Here is an 18,572-nt window from a genome sequence, read left to right as displayed (position 1 = left end):
TCTGACCCGCCTCTGACCCGGATTTTTCGGCGGTGTAAAAGGGGTAATAATTAGATAGCATGAGGTTCATAATACATTATCAGTCTATGAATATATTTTACAGACAAATAAATCTAATGGTGTGTACACACTTGTACAATTTAGACTATATTACAATTTGCAGCCAAGACTTTCTGGATGCGATATGGGAGCATGTATCGGGAGCGCATTGGGATCGCAAGGGTTAAAACCCATACAATCTGCATGCGATCCAGATGAGATTTTGACTATATAGTCAAAATCTCATGCACATTGTACAAGTGTGTACACACCATTAGTCTATTGGCATCATAACTGTCACTACACGTGTTTCACCATTTAAGGCTTTTTCAAGGCCTTGAAAAAGCCTTAAATGGTGAAACATGTGTCTGTTTTTTATTTTAACCATCAATATTTCACCTAAGCTAGGTGGTATGCCCTAAGTGCCAGTGCACATTAAAGGCTTGAGAACAGACTTAATTTCATCAGCAAAAGGAATAAAAAAACAAACCAAAACCTTACCTCTGATGAGCAGCTTTCTGGGAATCTGTTGCAGATTCACTATCTTGGGATGAAATGAAGTCATCGGCATAGGAGATGCTGTTCTGGGAACTGGTCTCTGAATATACGGGTCGAAATTCAGCGACATTTTCTTCAGCACGTTCATTCAGTTCTATGGGACATAAACATTTCAATTGATATTCCTGGAACAAAACGGGAAATGTTTTCAGAAGGTAAATCTTTACCCTCACCTTTCCTAAAGAGTTGGTACGTCCTGGTAAAGATGTTGATAACACTGTTGGGACTCCCTTTCGACAGCTCTTCCCAAGGGCCTTGAACATCAGACCTAATATTAGAAACCAGCAATGGTGTATACTTGTTAGCCTCCTGCTGGAATTCAGAAAGTGGAGCAAAGGCTTTGTCCCTGATGCAGAACTCTTTCCTGTTCAGAGTTTCTGCTGGGTGGAGATCTGACCCATTCCTGGGGTGACCATCCCCTTCAGAAAAGCTCCCGTCACTTAGTATGGGCCCCTCACTGATGGAGCTGGTGCTGGAATTGGGAGAGGGGCTTGCTTTATTTGGAGAATCAGAAGGTCTCAAAATCTTCTCAAGTCTTTGAATAGGTGACCGTTCCTCTTCTTTGCTTTCAGATCTCCCAGCGGCGGTACTTGCGTGAGGATTTAATTCCTCTGGAAGTTTCCTGTAGAGATGGTTAGCCCCAGGAAGGTCGTCCTGGGAGAAGTGAGTTGTACAAGTGCTAAGCATTTTATGAATCCTATTGGAGAACACATCTTCTCTACTCTCTCGTTCTGGAGGACTGTCTGGCTTTTTCCATGCTGTTTTTACTGGTGGTTTTGGGTCAGGATCAGATGACCAGGCTATTGGGAAGGTCAGTGAACCCCCGGCTAACTTTTTTGCCTCATTTTCAATCCTAGAGGACAGGGAAACTGCTGTGGCCTTTAAGGACTCAATGCGATCCAAATTGCTCTTGAAGTCAGCAGATGGCTTCCCTTGAAAGGTCACCTTCTGTGTCACCGGGAACGCATTTACTGTACTTTTCCTTGAGTTGAGCAGAGACTCCAAATCTTTAGGTAGAGCAAGGAAGGAAGATTGAGGTAATGGGCCCTGGAAGGCAAGCCTGTCTGGCTGGGGATAGTATGCTTCCACTAGGTCACTCCTAAAAACACAATGGACTACAATTACTGGGGAATTAGGGACAGGAAATTAAAACTGGAAGTGAAGGAGGAAAATATACATAGAAAATTACTTAAAAAAAAAAGATATATAAAGGTTTCCTCAATAACCACCTGTGGTATGAGGAACACCGAGCGGCATAGCGTGTTTTTTGCCAAAAATGTGCACTTCATCGCAATTGTGACAAAAGAACTTTGTATACAGATTCAGACATATGGCACACAAATACAAACTGCTGCACATCAATCAATCAGTGCAGTGAAGTGAATCTGTTCGGTCGCATCTCACTGCTTCACTTTCTGATTAAAAGGACGCTCAGTGCAAGTCACACTGGACCTGGACAGCATGAGAAGAGATGATTTGCCTGAGTGCATCGAAAGTGTATGAGGACACATCTATATCATAGAAGCAGGTAAAAGTTTGCTCAGCTACTCTGTTCTCAATAATAAATAATTATATAAAAGGAACAGTTCCTGATAAAATAAGGCATTATCACTAGTGCCCCTAACACATCGCGACCCTGGGTACAGTCTAGGTCACTGAACACAAGTTTCAAGCTGTTTCATAGGGACTGAAACCCGTTCACACTGCAGCCTGGACCTGGGATATTGTCGGGGCTCATCGCCTGCTGGCACTTATCTACAAGTACCAGTGAGCCAGTCTCTGTTGTTGAGCACAGTGTGTTTAATGGTTAGTATCACTGCTTAACAGCACTGAGGTCTGTGGGTTCCCACTGTGGCACAGAGTGGAGTTTGTATTCTCCCCATGCCTCATTCCCAACATAAACATGGGGTTAGGAAACAAATAATGGAGGCACAGGAAATAGTGGTTGCATGAAAGAGCAGTGGCGTAGCTCAAATGAGAAATTGGAGGCACTACTCTTTTGGGGCAATTAAATGGTTTGTAGCTCCTGTCTAAATTTATTACAGGTGTTGAGAGGGGAAGGGGATTTGGGAATGCTTCTGCACTAGAAGTATAAAGGTCCGTTAATGAGGTCCCCAAATGTCTGTTTCTGACTTTAATTTCAATATAACTAGAGATGGGGGTGCTGCCAAAGACAATAAATTGATACAGGAAAAGACGACAGAAAAGGATTGTCTTTTTTGCTGGTGCACTTAGAGAGGGAAAGAATGAAAATTGGGTACTTGTTTCCTAGCACGGCCACACCGATCAGAATCGCGCTCATCGGGGGTAAAATCGGGGCCATCGCGGCCGCTAAAAAAATTGGGTGCGATGGCCAGACGCGATGCCCGCGATTTCCCCATAGAGAACAATGTTAAATGCCTCAATTTACCCGCGATGACCACGATTTCCCATAGGAAACAATGTGAAATGGCTCAATTTAGCCAAATTATCATAGGGAACAATGGTAAATGGCCCCAAACCACCCCTGAACATTGAAATGTCCCCCCAAAAGTTATTGACGCCACCCCGCCATCAACGTGAACCCGAAGCGTGGCGAGCACAGCGAGCCCGCGAGGGGCGGCGGTACGCGTCCTCCGACCTTTTCATGCCCTACTATCCACTAGGGCGTGGAGTGAGAATAGAATAGTGTGGCGAGCGCAGCGAGCCACCGAGCCCGAAGCGTGGCGAGCGCAGCGAGCCCCGCGAGGGGACGCGGATACTTTCACAGTTATACGCGGCCCCTTGCGGGCTTCCCAGGTGTCCATGGCGACGCGGACACCTGGGAAGCCCGCGAAGGGACGCGTTTACCTGTGAAGGTATCCGCGTCCGCTCGCCACACTATTCTATTCTCACTCCACGCCCTAGTGGATAGTAGGGCATGAAAAGGTCGGAGGACGCGTACCGCCGCCCCTCGCGGGCTCGCTACGCTTCGGGTTCACGTTGATGGCGGGGTGGCGTCAACTACTTTTGGGGGGACATTTCAATGTTCAGGGGTCTTTTTGGCCCATTAACTATTGTTCCTATGCTGATTTGGGTAAATTGATCCATTTAACATTGTTTCCTATGGGAAATCGTGGTCATTGCGGGTAAATTGAGGCATTTAACATTGTTCCCTATGGGGAAATCGTGGGCATCGCGTCTGGACCATTTAAGCATTTTTAGCTGCACACGACGCGACCGACGCGATTTTTCACTGTTTTCAATGCATTTCAATGGAAAAATCGGGGGCATCGTGTCGGTCGCGTCGCAGGCCACTCAAATTACCCCCGATGGCCAAGATATGTGGCCGTGCTAGGAAACAAGTACCGAAAATTGAATAAGTTAATATATAACTTTTAATATTGTAATACTTAAAACCGTTTAGGTGAAATTATGAACCACATAAATACATTAGACAAACATTGAACAATAAAAATGAGGCATGTGTTGTGTGAATAATTCTGGGGGTTAAACAGTTAATTCTGGAATTCATTTGGGTACTGCACGGTCTGGGATACCGTGCAGTACCCAAACGAATTCCAGAATTAACTGTTTAACCCCCAGAATTATTCACACAACACATGCCTCATTTTTATTGTTCAATGTTTGTCTAATGTATTTATGTGGTTCATAATTTCACCTAAACGGTTTTAAGTATTACAATATTAAAAGTTATATTTTAACGTATTCAATTTTCATTCTTTCCCTCTCTAAGTGCGCCAGCAAAAAAGACAATCCTTTTCTGTCTTCTTTTCTTAAATTGATGATGTATATAAAGTGGAATTCGGTCTGCACCCCTCAGGATTGCATGCAGAAAACACAGAAAAGTGGGGCTCATCTCAAGTTTCTGGTACTCCGTAACTCCAGTGCACCAAGCAGGGGACAACATGCTTACTGCAGCCAACACTGCGCAATCTCGTGTGAGATATGGGTGGACATAAATACAAATGCACAGCACCTGTACAGTCTAGACAAGACTTACAAACAATTGAACAACTCCCCTTTATATGTAACTACAATAGCTAAACTGATTTTCCCATTACCATCACCTTAACCCCATCCCCCTGGTATAAAACACAATCGTCATAAAAATAAAACCGCAATAACCGCTAATGGGGAAAAAAATCTTTCTATAAAATAATAAACAAACAGGGCTCTCACCTAAGAAGAGGCTCAGAGAGCGAGAGATCACTGCTTGAGGAGGCGCTCAGAGGTCTCTCCTGACCCTTGTTCTCTTTGTCAGATTCACCAGAAGGCTGATACAAAGGCTTGGATATTTACAGAAAAAGGAGGGAAATAGACAATCAAGTAAATAACTGAAAAGATTTGCAGGTTTTCAATATTTTGTGCTTTCAAAACAGACTTGGATACTTGTACGTTTTCCCCCTTAAAAAATGTAGGTGTTGCCTATAGAAACCAATCAGATTCCAGTATAGAAAATGATAGAGTCTGACTGGCTTCACCTACTGTCATCCCTCTCAAGGCTCAATATAAGAACTTGCATAAGAATGGCATTGGGACCAGGCCACAAGCCTCTTGCAAAACATAGCACCATGCACTTTGGGGGATAGGAGTCAAATATGTAGGGGTAACCAAGTGGCCTTCCTGGAGACATGGCCAGTTGAGGCAATTGTAGGATTTACCACCTTTGAGGAACTAATTGGTGGGCAAGGGAACCATTAGTTGCAGAACATGTCAGATGCATAAGCTTCAAAAATTGATAAAATGGAGAGTGATAAAAAAAAAACCAAACAATCAGCTCCAGTCATTTTTCAAACCCAGCCTGCAACATGACAGGAGCAGATGGGCTGGTAGTTTATTACTCGCCAATTATCAATTTTTGAAGCTTGGTGCATCTGGCCCCTAGTCCGGTAGGGAACAGTACATTAACACTGTGACTACATATAGAGACAGGACAGTCCCCCTCCCAAAACAGAAGTTATCGGCACATTTTAGTACAGCAAGGTAGTTTAAAAAAACAATAGACACTGAAATATGCAGTTGTATAAGATAAATAAGAGGTCGGTTATTTTCTCACTTTACAGGCCACTGGCATCATCTCTAGCAATATATACATTTCTCTAGACCCCATAGGCATAAAAAAAAGAACAAAACAAACACAAAAAAATATAAAAAAAATTAGAAAAAAAAGGCAGCATAGCAGAACTCACTAGGTAAGAAAACAATTGTTTGCCATGTATTGCCGGAAATTAGTGCCCGAAGCTATTCAAGTGTCCGTAACGCACTGGACACATTAGTCGGGAGTCGCCGTTTACCAAACATAGGGCCCGATTCAGATTTGTTAGTAAAGCAAAAAAGCACGCAAATGGAGAAAACTACATTGCACTGCAGGTGGGGCAGATGTAAAATGTGCAGAGACTTTGATTTGGATGGGGTGCGTTCACACTATAATTAAAAATTGCAGTGTAAAAATAGATCTGTAACATATGTGGGCTACATGCAAAAAACAGACCGTATTTACTCTGCAGAAAACAATGTAAATGTATTTTCTCCCCCTGCATAGCAATATGGTTTGTTCCGGACACAAAATTATTTGCTTTTTTGCTCTGAAATCGGTCTCAAAATGCCTAGGAATTAGTTGCGGTAAACATTAAGTGCCAGGAGCAACGATATTGGCATAAGTGGTAAGTTTGCAACTACCACGGTTTGGATGAATTTCTGTTCGAACCTCAGGAGGCTGTGAGCAGAAATCTAGTGTTGCGGTTTTACAGAGCAGCCTACTTATTATCTGCGGGCAATCATTCCTAGAGCCAAGCTAGACCTGAATGTGGAAAGGGAGAAGCAGATAATGGACAAATGTTATATGTTAGAAACAGTAAACCTATTATAGGCTTCCATTCATTCATAACCAAAAAGCACTGAAGAAACTTGCTGATCATATATCAATATGCGCAACTAAGGTAACTCACCTGTTTTTCTTGCGTAGTCGCATCAGGCCAGGCCTGACTCAGTAGCACTTTGGTGTACGTATCCTGTAGTTGATGCAAGTTGGATTCCAATGATTTCGCCTCTGGAACTTCCTTCTCTCTAGGTATCACCGCTGCACTTTTGGATTTGCCAAAAGCCTCTCTCTGTTTTTGATAAAGCTCTTTTAGCCGCTGGTTCTTCTGTTCCTCCGCTTGCCGCTGAGCCTCTCTCTGTTCGTTCTGCCGCTTTTTCCTTTCCTCCTGCTGGCGCATTATGTACAGTCTTACCTGCTCTGTGTCGTAGTGTCTCCTTTTAGAAGAGATAGGTGGCACCTCTGACGTCTGTCCTTTTTCAGACTTCCTTTTTGCAGAAATGTGGCTTTTGTTTGGACCATGTTTTGTGTCATCAATACCGGAATCTAACTGCAGATCGTCTAAGATGCCTCTGATCTCTAGTGGAAGGAAATCTTTCTTTACATCGGCGGAATCGTTCTGCTGTTTTTCTTCCTCCTCAGATTGTGACTTTGTGTTCTTGCAGTTTAAATTATCGGCCTGGCCCCTGCTAGACTTAACATGACGTGAATCAGACCGGCTTGAAGAGTTTGCTGCAATATGCGGAAACAAGACAGAATTCTGCATTAAAACACATTTACATTAATGAGCTAAATTAGATGTTAGTAATATAGCAATTAAATGGAAATCACAGAAAAGAAATGTACAGCAACAATTCCCTAACCTGACTTAATGGACCTATCCTGGTTATCTCTTGGCGCATCTTTAGATGGCGCTTGTATGCCAGCATGGCTATCATTGGGCACCGTCCTTTTATCCGCATTTCTCTCTTTGGACCCCGGCCTCTTGTAAGTCTGACCACCAGTAGAAGATGAGCCTTTGCTTGACTTATGGACATTAGGCTGAGATTTTGATTCGGTCTCAATCTTGGGTGCAGGTCCCAAGATTTGTTTGACCAATTTCTGTCCATCTCTCCAGGAAGACGTACTGATTATGTGTCCTGCTATGGGAAAATTCATACAATGATATAATACCACAGAAGACATGTACATGACATGACAAAAATAGCACTAATGTTCTTATTTGCTCACCTAGCTTGCCATCGGGACTTGCTGAGCCCCCGGCTCCTCCCAATCTCTGTACTTTCCTCACTGTCCTGGGTGTTCTTCTCCCTCGTGACTTTTCTGCAGAACAAGTTTCATCTGTGTAAAGACATTAGGTTTAAAAAGGAAGAACCTCTCCACTGTCATTCCAACTCAAGAACTCCTCTTTCTAACACATGCATTTTTATTGTTATATTTGCCTAGAGTCTCTGGTTATCCATCTATCTCCCTTGTGATGGCTTAATTCAGGGCTTGACAAATTTGTTTTAAATCTAGTAGCCAGGATGGAAGTTTAGGAGCCAGACAAACTAAAAATAGGGCCAATGCGCACACCAAAAATTTAAACCGTAATGCCTATTATACATTTCACACACCCATTACATATTATGCCACATGTCATAATGGCCATTACACGTTATGCTACACACTTAATACATTTTACATATTATACCACACACCATAATGCCCATTACATACACCACTCGCCGTAATGCCCATTACAGGTTATAACAAACTTCAGGGGTGCATCCAGAAGCCTCTTGTGCCCCCGCCCCCAACCTTAACCCAGCAGCAGCCTCCTAACTGTACCCCCATAACCAAGCAGCTGCGTCCTAACTGTGCACCCTCACCCAGTAGCAGTATCCTAACCCCTTCCGTGCCCTCATTCACCCAGCAGCAGCATCCTAACCCCCCCATCTCCCTCATTCACTGGCCAGCAGCAGCATCCTAACACCCCCCCCCCCCCTCTCCCTCATTCACTGGCCAGCAGCAGCATCCTAACACTCTGCAGCACGGCTTGGCTGTCCTGGAAGGGTGGGTGGGTTGTCCACCTCTCTGCCCAGCATTATTGAAAGCCACCACTGACTCTGCCTGGCGCGATCTGCTTCTTGGCAAATCTGGTCACCAGGAAGCAGAATCTGGTCGCCGTGGTGACCTGGTGCCCAGCTTTATTACATGGACAATACTCAATTACTAGACTACGCTATTGCTATATACTCAATCCTTACCCTGGCAAGCTGGCACCAAAGACCCATGCAGCTGTGCACTGAGGTTCTGAAAGTCAGACCCCTGAAAGACCTTGCCATCTGGGGTTCGGATTTTTGTTTCTGGAGGGTTGAAACCTGCAAGAAAAATATAGAAACTTGCATCAAACAGCACAAGTATAAAACTACAGGAACTGTTCAGTCCATGGCATTCTCCAAGTCAGTTTGGAATATAAAATCAACTGTCTGTGTCCCCCTACCCCAAAACATGAAAGAGCTTTTACAAATCAAAGAACCTTTAGCAACATTAGAATATTCTATATACATAATTATTGCATAACTATCTAAAAAGGCACAGCCCAGAGAGTACAGAAACTACACAGAAAAAGCAAAGGAAAAAGTTGTCAAAATGTAATAGTACATAGCTAGACATCATTCTAGAGCGTTCAAGTTCATGGCAAATACATAAATGCACTAAGCCTTGGAGAGTGATAATGTGGACAGCGATAAAGCGACACCCAATCAGCTCCTGTCTTTTTTCAAACACAGACAGTAACATGGCAGTTAGGAAATGATTGGCTGCTACTTTATCCCCGTCCACGTTCTCGCTCTCCCGGAGGGAATTGGCTGGTACTTTCTCTCTCCAAGCTTTAATAAATGTGATAAAGTCACAACACGCATTTTCACATTGGATTAACTTGTCTCTGAATTTGAATGTTCACCCTTTTATATAGGGTATTGTAAAACTGTTGTAATTTATCACTACAACCCCCTCCCCCCCCATGGTTTCAGTGAATCCCTACCAGGGTAGGATGGTGGTGGTGGAGCCGCTGCCACTTTCCGCGTCTTCGTACTCGTTGTGATGTCTGTGAAGGTTGAAGACTTCAGGACATGCTCTCTGCTGTCCCGGTCCCCGGAGAGTTCCCACTGTCTGCGAATACGCTCTTTTAGTTTCTCTAGCTTTGCATCAGGCTGTCGCCTTTTTAACGTCTCTAGCCTGTTACTAGAGGGGCTGAATGAAGGGGGCTGCTGAGAGGTTTCTGTTGGCCTGGTCTCCCTATAATCAGTGTGTATGCCCCGGTTAGAATGAGGTAATTTCCACTCCAAGGCATCAATGGCTAGCCGGTCATTTAGGTAACGCACGGTTGTCTCATCCACGGCTGAAGAACGGGTGCTGTCAAAGTCCTTTTCCACTTTGCCGCAGTCCTTTAGACCAGATACTGAATACGCAGTGCCTCTCTCATTTGTAGACAGGGCATTAACAGAGTCACTAAAATGAGATTGGTATTGAGAGATTCATTCTTCAGAAAAGAGGCACAGTAATGTAGTAAGTTAACAGTAAGGCAGGCAGGTCCAGTACTAATTCATATGTAATTAATCAGCCTTAAGGTCCATACACATTGGGCGGTTTTGCCTAGTGTGTATGGATAACGGATGTTGGGGAAAATCGCTCAGTGTTGTTCACCCATTTTAGCAATTTTCCCCGGAGTGGATGGTTTCCCATAGCGGGACACTATGGAAAGCTGTCCACTCCCTCGCTCATCTGTCAGTAATACTAGCAGATGAGTGGCATCAGCGATCACCGCTGCCACGTACACACTGGGCAGCGTTTGCGCTAAAAGTCGCTCAAACTGAGCGGCTTAAATCTCAAAGTTGCCCAGTGTGTATGAGCCTTAAGTTACTGAAAGCTCCTAATTGCAGAATTACTACATTCCCTTCCTATCTTGCTTTATCTTCTTCCAACCAGTATAGTTCTCCTAACAATGTCATTCATTTATTGTTGATAATACAACACATTATTGAAAAAGGAAACCTGATAAAAAAAAGTGTTGCATTTCAATTAGAACAAATGTACTGGATTTACAAAATCATATTTACATTCCCATTTACTATTCAGTCCTGAGCACTCGTTATTGTTTAATCAATCTTCTGTAGCATCATCACCTAATATTGACCAGAAGACAGGATTGTCTTGTTTACAAAGGGTCTTGCTATTTTCTTTTTTACTCCAGTGAGACTCAGTCCTACCCCAGGATGATGACATTTTATACATGTAGAGTCTACAGATGGCACTTAGGCTGCAGGAAAGGAGACCTCAGCCACTGGCGAGAGAAGTGCCGCGGTTCAGATCGACAACAGAGATCCGATCCGCAGCTGCTGGGCTCAGGCGGCACACTTAACCGCTCACGGCACACCAGTGCGGTTGAAAGCTGCTGATGTAGACAACAGACTACCTTGCAGTGTCTTTAGAAATCATTGCAAATATGGTTAATATAGGGGCAACGCTAAGGCATCGGACAGCTCCTGGCCATGCGCAGTCTACCACACATGGAAAAGTTGCTGTTTCATTACTGACATAGCTGGGAGGCAGAGCAAACTACACAAACCCAGAAATAGACATTTAGGTTTTTGGCCAGGCTGCTTCTGTCAGAACAGTGTTTAACACTGCAGGTGTGTATCACTGCCATCCAATCATGTGCATAAGATGTCCATGCCTAATGGTTCTTCTGTCAGCTTAAATAGGTATAAAAATACCAAGCAGTAAAAACACAGCTTAAATAGGTATAAAAATACCAAGCAGTAAAAACATTAAAAAACACACAACATAGGCATGTATTCAATGCCGGTGCGAGCGGCCGGCGAGGGGGTTAAACTGCGAGGATCACAGAAAACCAGTGATCCTCTCAGTTTAACCCCCGCGCCGGCCGCTCGCACTATGCAACGTTCCGGGGGAATCCTCGCCATCACAGAACGGCGAGGATTCCCCTAAACTGCGAGAGCCGAGGCTAGTGCAGCAAACTCGCTGTAATTAGCCTCGATTCTCGCAGTTTTTGGAGGCACATTCGCAAATTCCCCCTCGCTCAAAAAACGGAGCGAGGGGGAATTTGCGTATGAGGGGGGTCAGTTGAATACTGACAGGGTGAGCGGTGACTGCGAGCAAAAAGTCCTGCTCGCAGTCACCGCTCGCCCACGGCATTGAATATATGCCAAAGTCTTAGGACTCAACCATATTTCCCACAAAGGGTGCAAGTTGCTATTGCAGTGGCTTGTAAACTCAGCCAATGACGCCAAATTTGCACCCCTCATGACCCCTTCTAGTGCCGGACTCACACATCCATATCCGCAAGTCAGCAGTATCTTAAGTGTTGTATACAGCCACACGTACAACTGCAAATGCATTGCAGGTATGCATTTGAATTTGCATTTCCACTTCATATGAAATCCCACTACAGTCCCAGAAATCTATTTGGACTGCACTTTGGTCTACGTAGGGAAGCATGCCAAGGAAGAAACTCTTTCCAAGAAAGACTTTTCTTGGCAGGCTTTAGTACACAGAGCGATGCACAATCAAAACAGACTTCAAGTATTTAACTAGCCGCCGTCCTTCCAGTCAGCCTACGTTTAGTGTGGTAACACTTGGCAGGCTATCCCTTCCTTGCTATGCCCTACAAATGTGGCCCGCATCTTAGGCCCCCTGAGACTGACAGTGACGGCAGATATGGGGACAGGACTGAGTGCTCAACTAAAAAACATAGAACCACACTGCAAGAACAGCAACTGCCGTTTAGTGCAAAGGGGAATATGTATTGGCAATGTGTCACAACAGAAATGAAGATGAAGATGAAAAGAAATGCAAGGGCCATAAGATCCATGCATATGTTATAATATGTAACCAATAGGTTAAGAGTGTTGCACATATGTTTCTTTGCATTCAGTGCAAGACTCCAAAAGGGAAGCAAGACTTGAACCCCAAACATTACACCTCAGTCCTCATTATGCTTGCACTTACCAGTATGAGGCCAGAGGTTCTCGGAAGCCAACGTGACAGGAGCCTCTTACGTTACTTTCCAGAGTAGTGACCCGTAGAGGGCTGCGAGAAGACTTGTCTCTGCCAGACTTGCTGGGGCGGGAAGATTTGCTGTGGTGAGCATTTGAATCCTCAATATATCGTCCATCTAAAGACAGAACAGACATTATATAAAAAAGCAAAATAAAAATTCAACTGGCTCAGAGCACAATACATGGAGTTCGAATGATGAACTACAGATATATCGGGAGCCATGCTGCCTTGCCACCATTAAATGCTCCCTCGCCTGCGCAGATGATGGAGGGGGTCAGTAACGACCCGTGTGAGCACGCACCGGCCGTCTGGTGCAGCATACACACCGGGCGGTAAAATGAGCGATGGCACTTATAAGGGCTAAAACAAGTAATATGGATTGTTTTTTTTTATTATTTTAACGCAGTGTGCATGGGGTTTAGGGGGACTATATTAGCAGTGGGATAACTACAGCGCTGGCACAGTCCAATTAGCGGGGATTGCACCATGTGTGACTCCCCGAAGTCAGACTGAACTTCGTAGCTCTCATGATTTTTAGGCGTGGGAAAAGGGCTATTTAATTGAATATCTTTTCCCTGTTCCATAGGGATTTTAACTGGCAAATATAATACACCTCTAAAGCTTAATTAAGTGTTAATGGGAGAAATGTAATTAGCCGTGTGCTCTACTGTCCTGGGTAGAGCACCTGGAGCTATTAAATTAATAGCAAAATGTAAGCCTGCGACTAGCCCCGAGGCCGCCCTTAAGGGCCTGATTCAGGAAGAGTTGTAGGGGCCTCCCTCGAAGCTCAGGGCAAGGCCGTCCCACACAACAAATGTGACACAGAAACTACTGGGCAAGGTATATTATAGATAACACTGTCTGTGCTTACTGGTAACAGTAATGTTTGTGTAGAAGACTTAAAACTATTACTACTCATTTGATAACCCACATTAACTATATTACCAATACCTACCCTTCCTACTTATCTTCCGGGTAGCGCTGTTTGCTGGTTTCCTAGTATCCATGCTGGAGTCAAACACTGCGCTGCTATTGGGGGCCTCATTCAGCTTATCTTCAATGTGCCGAAGCTATATGACAAAAGAAAAAAAGAATGACTTCTAGGCTTTACCTGCAGAAAGACATGGGAGTAGAACGAGCAGCATTCTAAATATACTACAGCACAACAGTGTAAAAGCAAACCGCCCAACAAGTATAGGAGGTTACTCAGACCTGATCAGTGTTGTGCAAGTGCGCAAGCGGTTTGAGCAGTGAAATACTGCGCATGCATACGGATCGCAGTACGCATGCGTGAGGCCAAACAGCTGCAAAAATCTCTTGGTAACGTGACTGACAGGAAGCCGTCATTTGGATGCGGTAACTGTCCAATTTCCGGTGTCAAAAAAATGTTGCGGAGGGGTCTATTTTTTTTTCTATGCACGCTTGCACAGCCTGGAAAGTCCATACAATGAGCAGTAAGTTCCGTATGGATTTGCACTGGGCATTTCAGTCTGAATGGCCACTATCTGATCACAGACCACTGCAATTCTGCACAGCAGCGATCCGGTTTGAATAACCCCCACAGTAACACAAGATGACAATGCAGTGGGTGCAATGCAAACTTACAGTAGCTTTGGTGTTCAAGATAGTTTTCCAGGCTTTATGGAGCTCTGCAACAATACAAACAAAATATGCTAGAAATCCTATATAGCACAAAATACATGCAAAGTATTCATTATCTACACCAAGACCTAATATCCACTAATGTTAATTACATAGTGTTAACTCTAGGGTGCTCACTGGGGAGGGCACATTGATCACGTGACTCACATACACCACTACACACCTATAGTACACCTACAAATGTGCCCTTAAACCTTTACCTTCATTTCCCCAGGAGCCTTTATGTCACAAACGCCAAATTGCATGTGAGCCTGCCGGGAAGCTATCCTATTATAATACCCAGATAGCAGGAATTTATCGGGGATTATGCTAATAAGCAGCTCTTCAGAGCCGTGATAACACCTGGGTCAGAGAATTTAGCCCTGATCCCATGTGTACTCTTCCAAAAATGGGAATTTTTCAGCCAGGAAAAAAAAGGACTTTAATATTGTAGACCCATACCCAACAATGGGCTAAAATCGCAATATTAGGCCTTTTTTCAGCCAAAAAATTACCAGGACTAATAGAGTACCGGCCCTAGTTAAAAGTTAAGTAGAGGGTTAAACTGGATCTATTGTTCCCCCTTTTCCAGGAGGAGGTGGTTTAGTAATGGGATCAGTACAAAATAAATCTGTTCTTCTACTAGGGAAATAGCGCAAGGCCCCTGCCGTGCCGCACACAGCAGTTTACAATGGTGGGGATGGCCAGAGCAGTGGTGACAGCCGGCTGCAACCGGGCCGTGGCTGTCCCGTGTGAATGGACACAATCGTGTCCATTAATAACTACTGTGCACGGCACAGCTTTTGTCCGTGTGGGGTTTCGCCGCATGGCAGGAGACGGAGCGTGTGAAAGGGGCCTAAGTCATTGGTTCCCAAACTTTTTGGGATCACGGTGCCCCGGAAATAACAGAACAGCACCCCTAGGCCTAAAGTTTGTCATTGTTAAAGGAAGAAAAAAATATTAAAGGAATTGTGTTTAGATCTCATCCTTAGTGTCAGTTATGTGGTAATGGACAGGATTCACTTCGGTTTGTTCACAATTTGCATATTATATTGGCTATAAATAATCGGAATTGGTCTTGGACCACCAATCCTGGGCACCCCTGCAAGTCCATCAAAGCACCCCAGGGTGCCTCGGCACACATTTTGGGAACCATTGTGTAAGTACATGCTCACGGTTTACTCTTTTCTTTCACTGTGTTATGAAGCTGCAGAGCAGATCACAGTCTGCCCTCAGTGATCCTATTCGCACAAGAGGGCAGGGAGTAACGTGCTCTCACTTTTCTATTCTACACCTCAGAGGGTGAGTAATGATTCTGCATGGCACACAACACTAGGTATGCTATCGCTTGCCAATGCACACAGACAGAGGAAACGCTATACACCATTATTTCATGCCCAAGGCAGCTTTTAGTGATATTGGCTTATGCCATGGGTTTCAGATCCCATCTTATTCTAGTCACTTGCAGTAAACCTAAGTTAAAAAAAAATGCATAGTGAAAGCCTAAAGCTTGGCCAAAGGTTAGTTATAATGCTAGTAACAAAGAAATGGCAATGCTATAGTAATTTCGGTGTGTTTCTGCTCAGTGCACAACTACTCCTGATACAAACAATTATGTCACCCAGAGACTAGAACAACTCCTGGCCTACCTGGAATACTCTGGTGCTGTGGATGTGAAGGGCCCTGGGAAAACTCTGCTGTCCTCCATAAATTCTTCTCAGCCATTCATCTATAATTGATAGAATAAATAGTGCAGGCAAATAAGCAGAGACCTAAGTGCATAAAGGGAGTTACAATCTCTCTCCCACTCCAGCTCTCCCCTTTAAACATAGTGCAGACCAAGCTGTCATAAGATCAACAGGAGCTTTCTTCAACAGCTGCCATGGATAAGTATCAAATGGACACTCTTGGATGCTAGGGGTTTAATGAGGGACAGTGGGCAGCGAGGGTGTAAAAGGACATGCTAGCAGACGCTTATGCCAACTTTCTAATCTGTGCATAATGATATGCTGTGACCTTTGACCTTTTAGGGGTGACCCATGTCAGAAGTGACTTTTTCCTTTCTTTACTACAATAAAACGGTATACAGTTCGGTTGTTAGGTCGACATACATTGGGTCGACCACTGAAAGTAGACATGGTCTTAGGTCGACACCTCAGAAGATCAACATGGGGTTAGGTCGACAGTTAAAAGTCGACAGAGTTCTCATGTTTTTTTGGGGAGCCAACAAGCAGTATCAAAAAATAGTGTGCCGAGTGTCTGTGTCAACAAATCGGGACAAAGAAACCCATGTCAACCTACTGACCCGGTCGACCTATGCCCATGTCGACCTTCAGTGGTCGACACAATGCATGTTGACCTTACTGGCGTCGAACCTATGATCCATAACCAATAAAATATGTAAGTTACAAAATTCTAATGGACAACTCCCCTCCACAACAAAAAATAATCTCATACTTTTTATACAGCAAATTGTGTCTAGTTGGTTCCAAGAATGTGTGTTATGCCGACCATAAACGGCAACAACTTTCATTCAATAAAAATCTGGTACTGTATGGTAGCAAATTTGTAATTCAATAATTGTTCGCTCAAGCAAGGCGCTGCAGTTGTACCGCCAGTCAGGCAAGGGACGCTGCAGTTGTGCCGCCAGTCAGGCAAGGGACGCTGCAGTTGTGCCGCCAGTCAGGCAAGGGACGCTGCAGTTGTGCCGCCAGTCAGGCAAGGGACGCTGCAGTTGTGCCGCCAGTCAGGCAAGGGACGCTGCAGTTGTGCCGCCAGTCAGGCAAGGGACGCTGCAGTTGTGCCGCCAGTCAGGCAAGGGACGCTGCAGTTGTGCCGCCAGTCAGGCAAGGGACGCTGCAGTTGTGCCGCCAGTCAGGCAAGGGACGCTGCAGTTGTGCCGCCAGTCAGGCAAGGGACGCTGCAGTTGTGCCGCCAGTCAGGCAAGGGACGCTGCAGTTGTGCCGCCAGTCAGGCAAGGGACGCTGCAGTTGTGCCGCCAGTCAGGCAAGGGACGCTGCAGTTGTGCCGCCAGTCAGGCAAGGGACGCTGCAGTTGTGCCGCCAGTCAGGCAAGGGACGCTGCAGTTGTGCCGCCAGTCAGGCAAGGGACGCTGCAGTTGTGCCGCCAGTCAGGCAAGGGACGCTGCAGTTGTGCCGCCAGTCAGGCAAGGGACTGTAATTGAATTTGTTTGATTTAAATAAATTTAACTATTTTTGTGAGCAAATTGCTGATTGTCATTTGCTCCCATACAGTACGAGAACTAGTTGGAAGGATGGAAGAAAGTTGGTCTAGTGCAGGGCTGGGCAACAATGGCCCTCCAGCTGTTGATGAACTACACATCACAGGATGCTTTGCATTAGTTTTGCTATGTGGCCATGCTGAATTTGATGCAAGGCATGCTGGGATGTGTAGTTCATCAACATCTGGAGGGCCGCTATTGCCCAGCCCTGGTCTAGTGTATGGCTAGCATAGCCTACACGTGTATTCTCCCTTTTATTTGTCACAGGGTAGATGCAGATAAACCAGTGAGACTGCAAAGAGGAAAGTAGAAGCTAAAATGGTTGTGAAACGTATTTAAACCGGAGGTCACGCTTCATTCTACTTATGCTTATTTGAGTAATTAACCCCTTCCCGACATTTGACGTACATTTACGTCATGGTCGGGAAGCACTTCCCGACACATGGCGTAAATGTACGTCATGGATTTAAACTGTCACCGCGTCTATAGACGCGGTGACAGTTTCAACATGTCTGCTGTCCCTGACAGCAGACATGTCCGTGCATGCCCAGGGGGGGCTGCGATGCCGCCCCCCCCGTCGGCGATCGCTGTGATTGGCTGTTCAGTGTGAACAGCCAATTACAGCGTTTTCCTGTGTCACCGGCGAATAACGTTCGCCGGTGACACGGGATCGGAGGTGATTGGTGCTGTAAAGTACAGCACCAATCACCGCGGGGTGTAAGGGTGACACTGGTGTCACCCCACCTCACCCCGCCCGCCCCCAAAGGCCGTGATTGGCCCGTCGGACCGACGGACCAATCACAGCCATGGAGGGGGGTTTAAACTAACGGTGACTGCACTGCAGACGCCATTCCGGTCTGGAATAGCGTGCAGTGCGGTCACCGTGCCCACCTGCCGCCATATACTGACCAGAACCTTGCTCCATACTTACCTGATCACTGCTTCATCACTGCTTGATCACTGCTTGATCTGTGCTTGTAGTGTGCTGGATGCTTCCTGGATCCTGTTGCTACTTGTGCCTTCCTGTGCTGTGAAATTGTGCTGCTGCAGTGTAATAGCTAGATAGAGAGATAGATAGAGAGAGATAGAGAGATAGAGAGAGATAGAGAGAGATAGAGAGAGAGATAGTGTCAGAGAGTGCTATATTTTGTGCTGCTGCAGTGTGATATAGTTATAGAGAGAGAGAGAGAGATAGAGAGAGATAGAGAGAGAGAGATAGATAGATAG

At 45.1% G+C, this 18,572-nt stretch overlaps 1 protein-coding gene across 6 annotated transcripts in view; it reads right to left on the bottom strand.

Moving 5' to 3' along the window:
* The window catches only part of CEP350 (centrosomal protein 350), a 70,798-nt gene that overhangs the window by 35,141 nt on the left and 17,085 nt on the right, over positions 1–18,572 (bottom strand). For 3 of the 6 annotated variants that reach the window (XM_083157167.1, XM_083157169.1, XM_083157170.1), the window contains exons 2-13: positions 15,754–15,833; positions 14,069–14,112; positions 13,419–13,533; positions 12,413–12,578; positions 9,426–9,892; positions 8,647–8,760; positions 7,628–7,738; positions 7,261–7,539; positions 6,528–7,129; positions 4,759–4,865; positions 771–1,696; positions 541–691 (exon numbers count right to left, since the gene is read on the bottom strand). In XM_083157167.1, coding sequence (XP_083013293.1) covers positions 541–691; positions 771–1,696; positions 4,759–4,865; positions 6,528–7,129; positions 7,261–7,539; positions 7,628–7,738; positions 8,647–8,760; positions 9,426–9,892; positions 12,413–12,578; positions 13,419–13,533; positions 14,069–14,112; positions 15,754–15,829 — 3,158 coding nt within the window. In that variant the 5' untranslated portion in view covers positions 15,830–15,833. The remainder of the gene's footprint in view (positions 1–540; positions 692–770; positions 1,697–4,758; positions 4,866–6,527; positions 7,130–7,260; positions 7,540–7,627; positions 7,739–8,646; positions 8,761–9,425; positions 9,893–12,412; positions 12,579–13,418; positions 13,534–14,068; positions 14,113–15,753; positions 15,834–18,572) is intronic. The other 3 variants (XM_083157168.1, XM_083157172.1, XM_083157171.1) reach the window with 2 other exon arrangements.

This window comes from Crinia signifera, chromosome 8 (genome assembly GCF_055691185.1).
Source record: "Crinia signifera chromosome 8, ASM5569118v1, whole genome shotgun sequence".
Classification (NCBI taxonomy): domain Eukaryota; kingdom Metazoa; phylum Chordata; class Amphibia; order Anura; family Myobatrachidae; genus Crinia; species Crinia signifera.
Note: the sequence above shows the minus strand (reverse complement) of the source record. Positions and strands in the feature narration are given on the sequence as shown.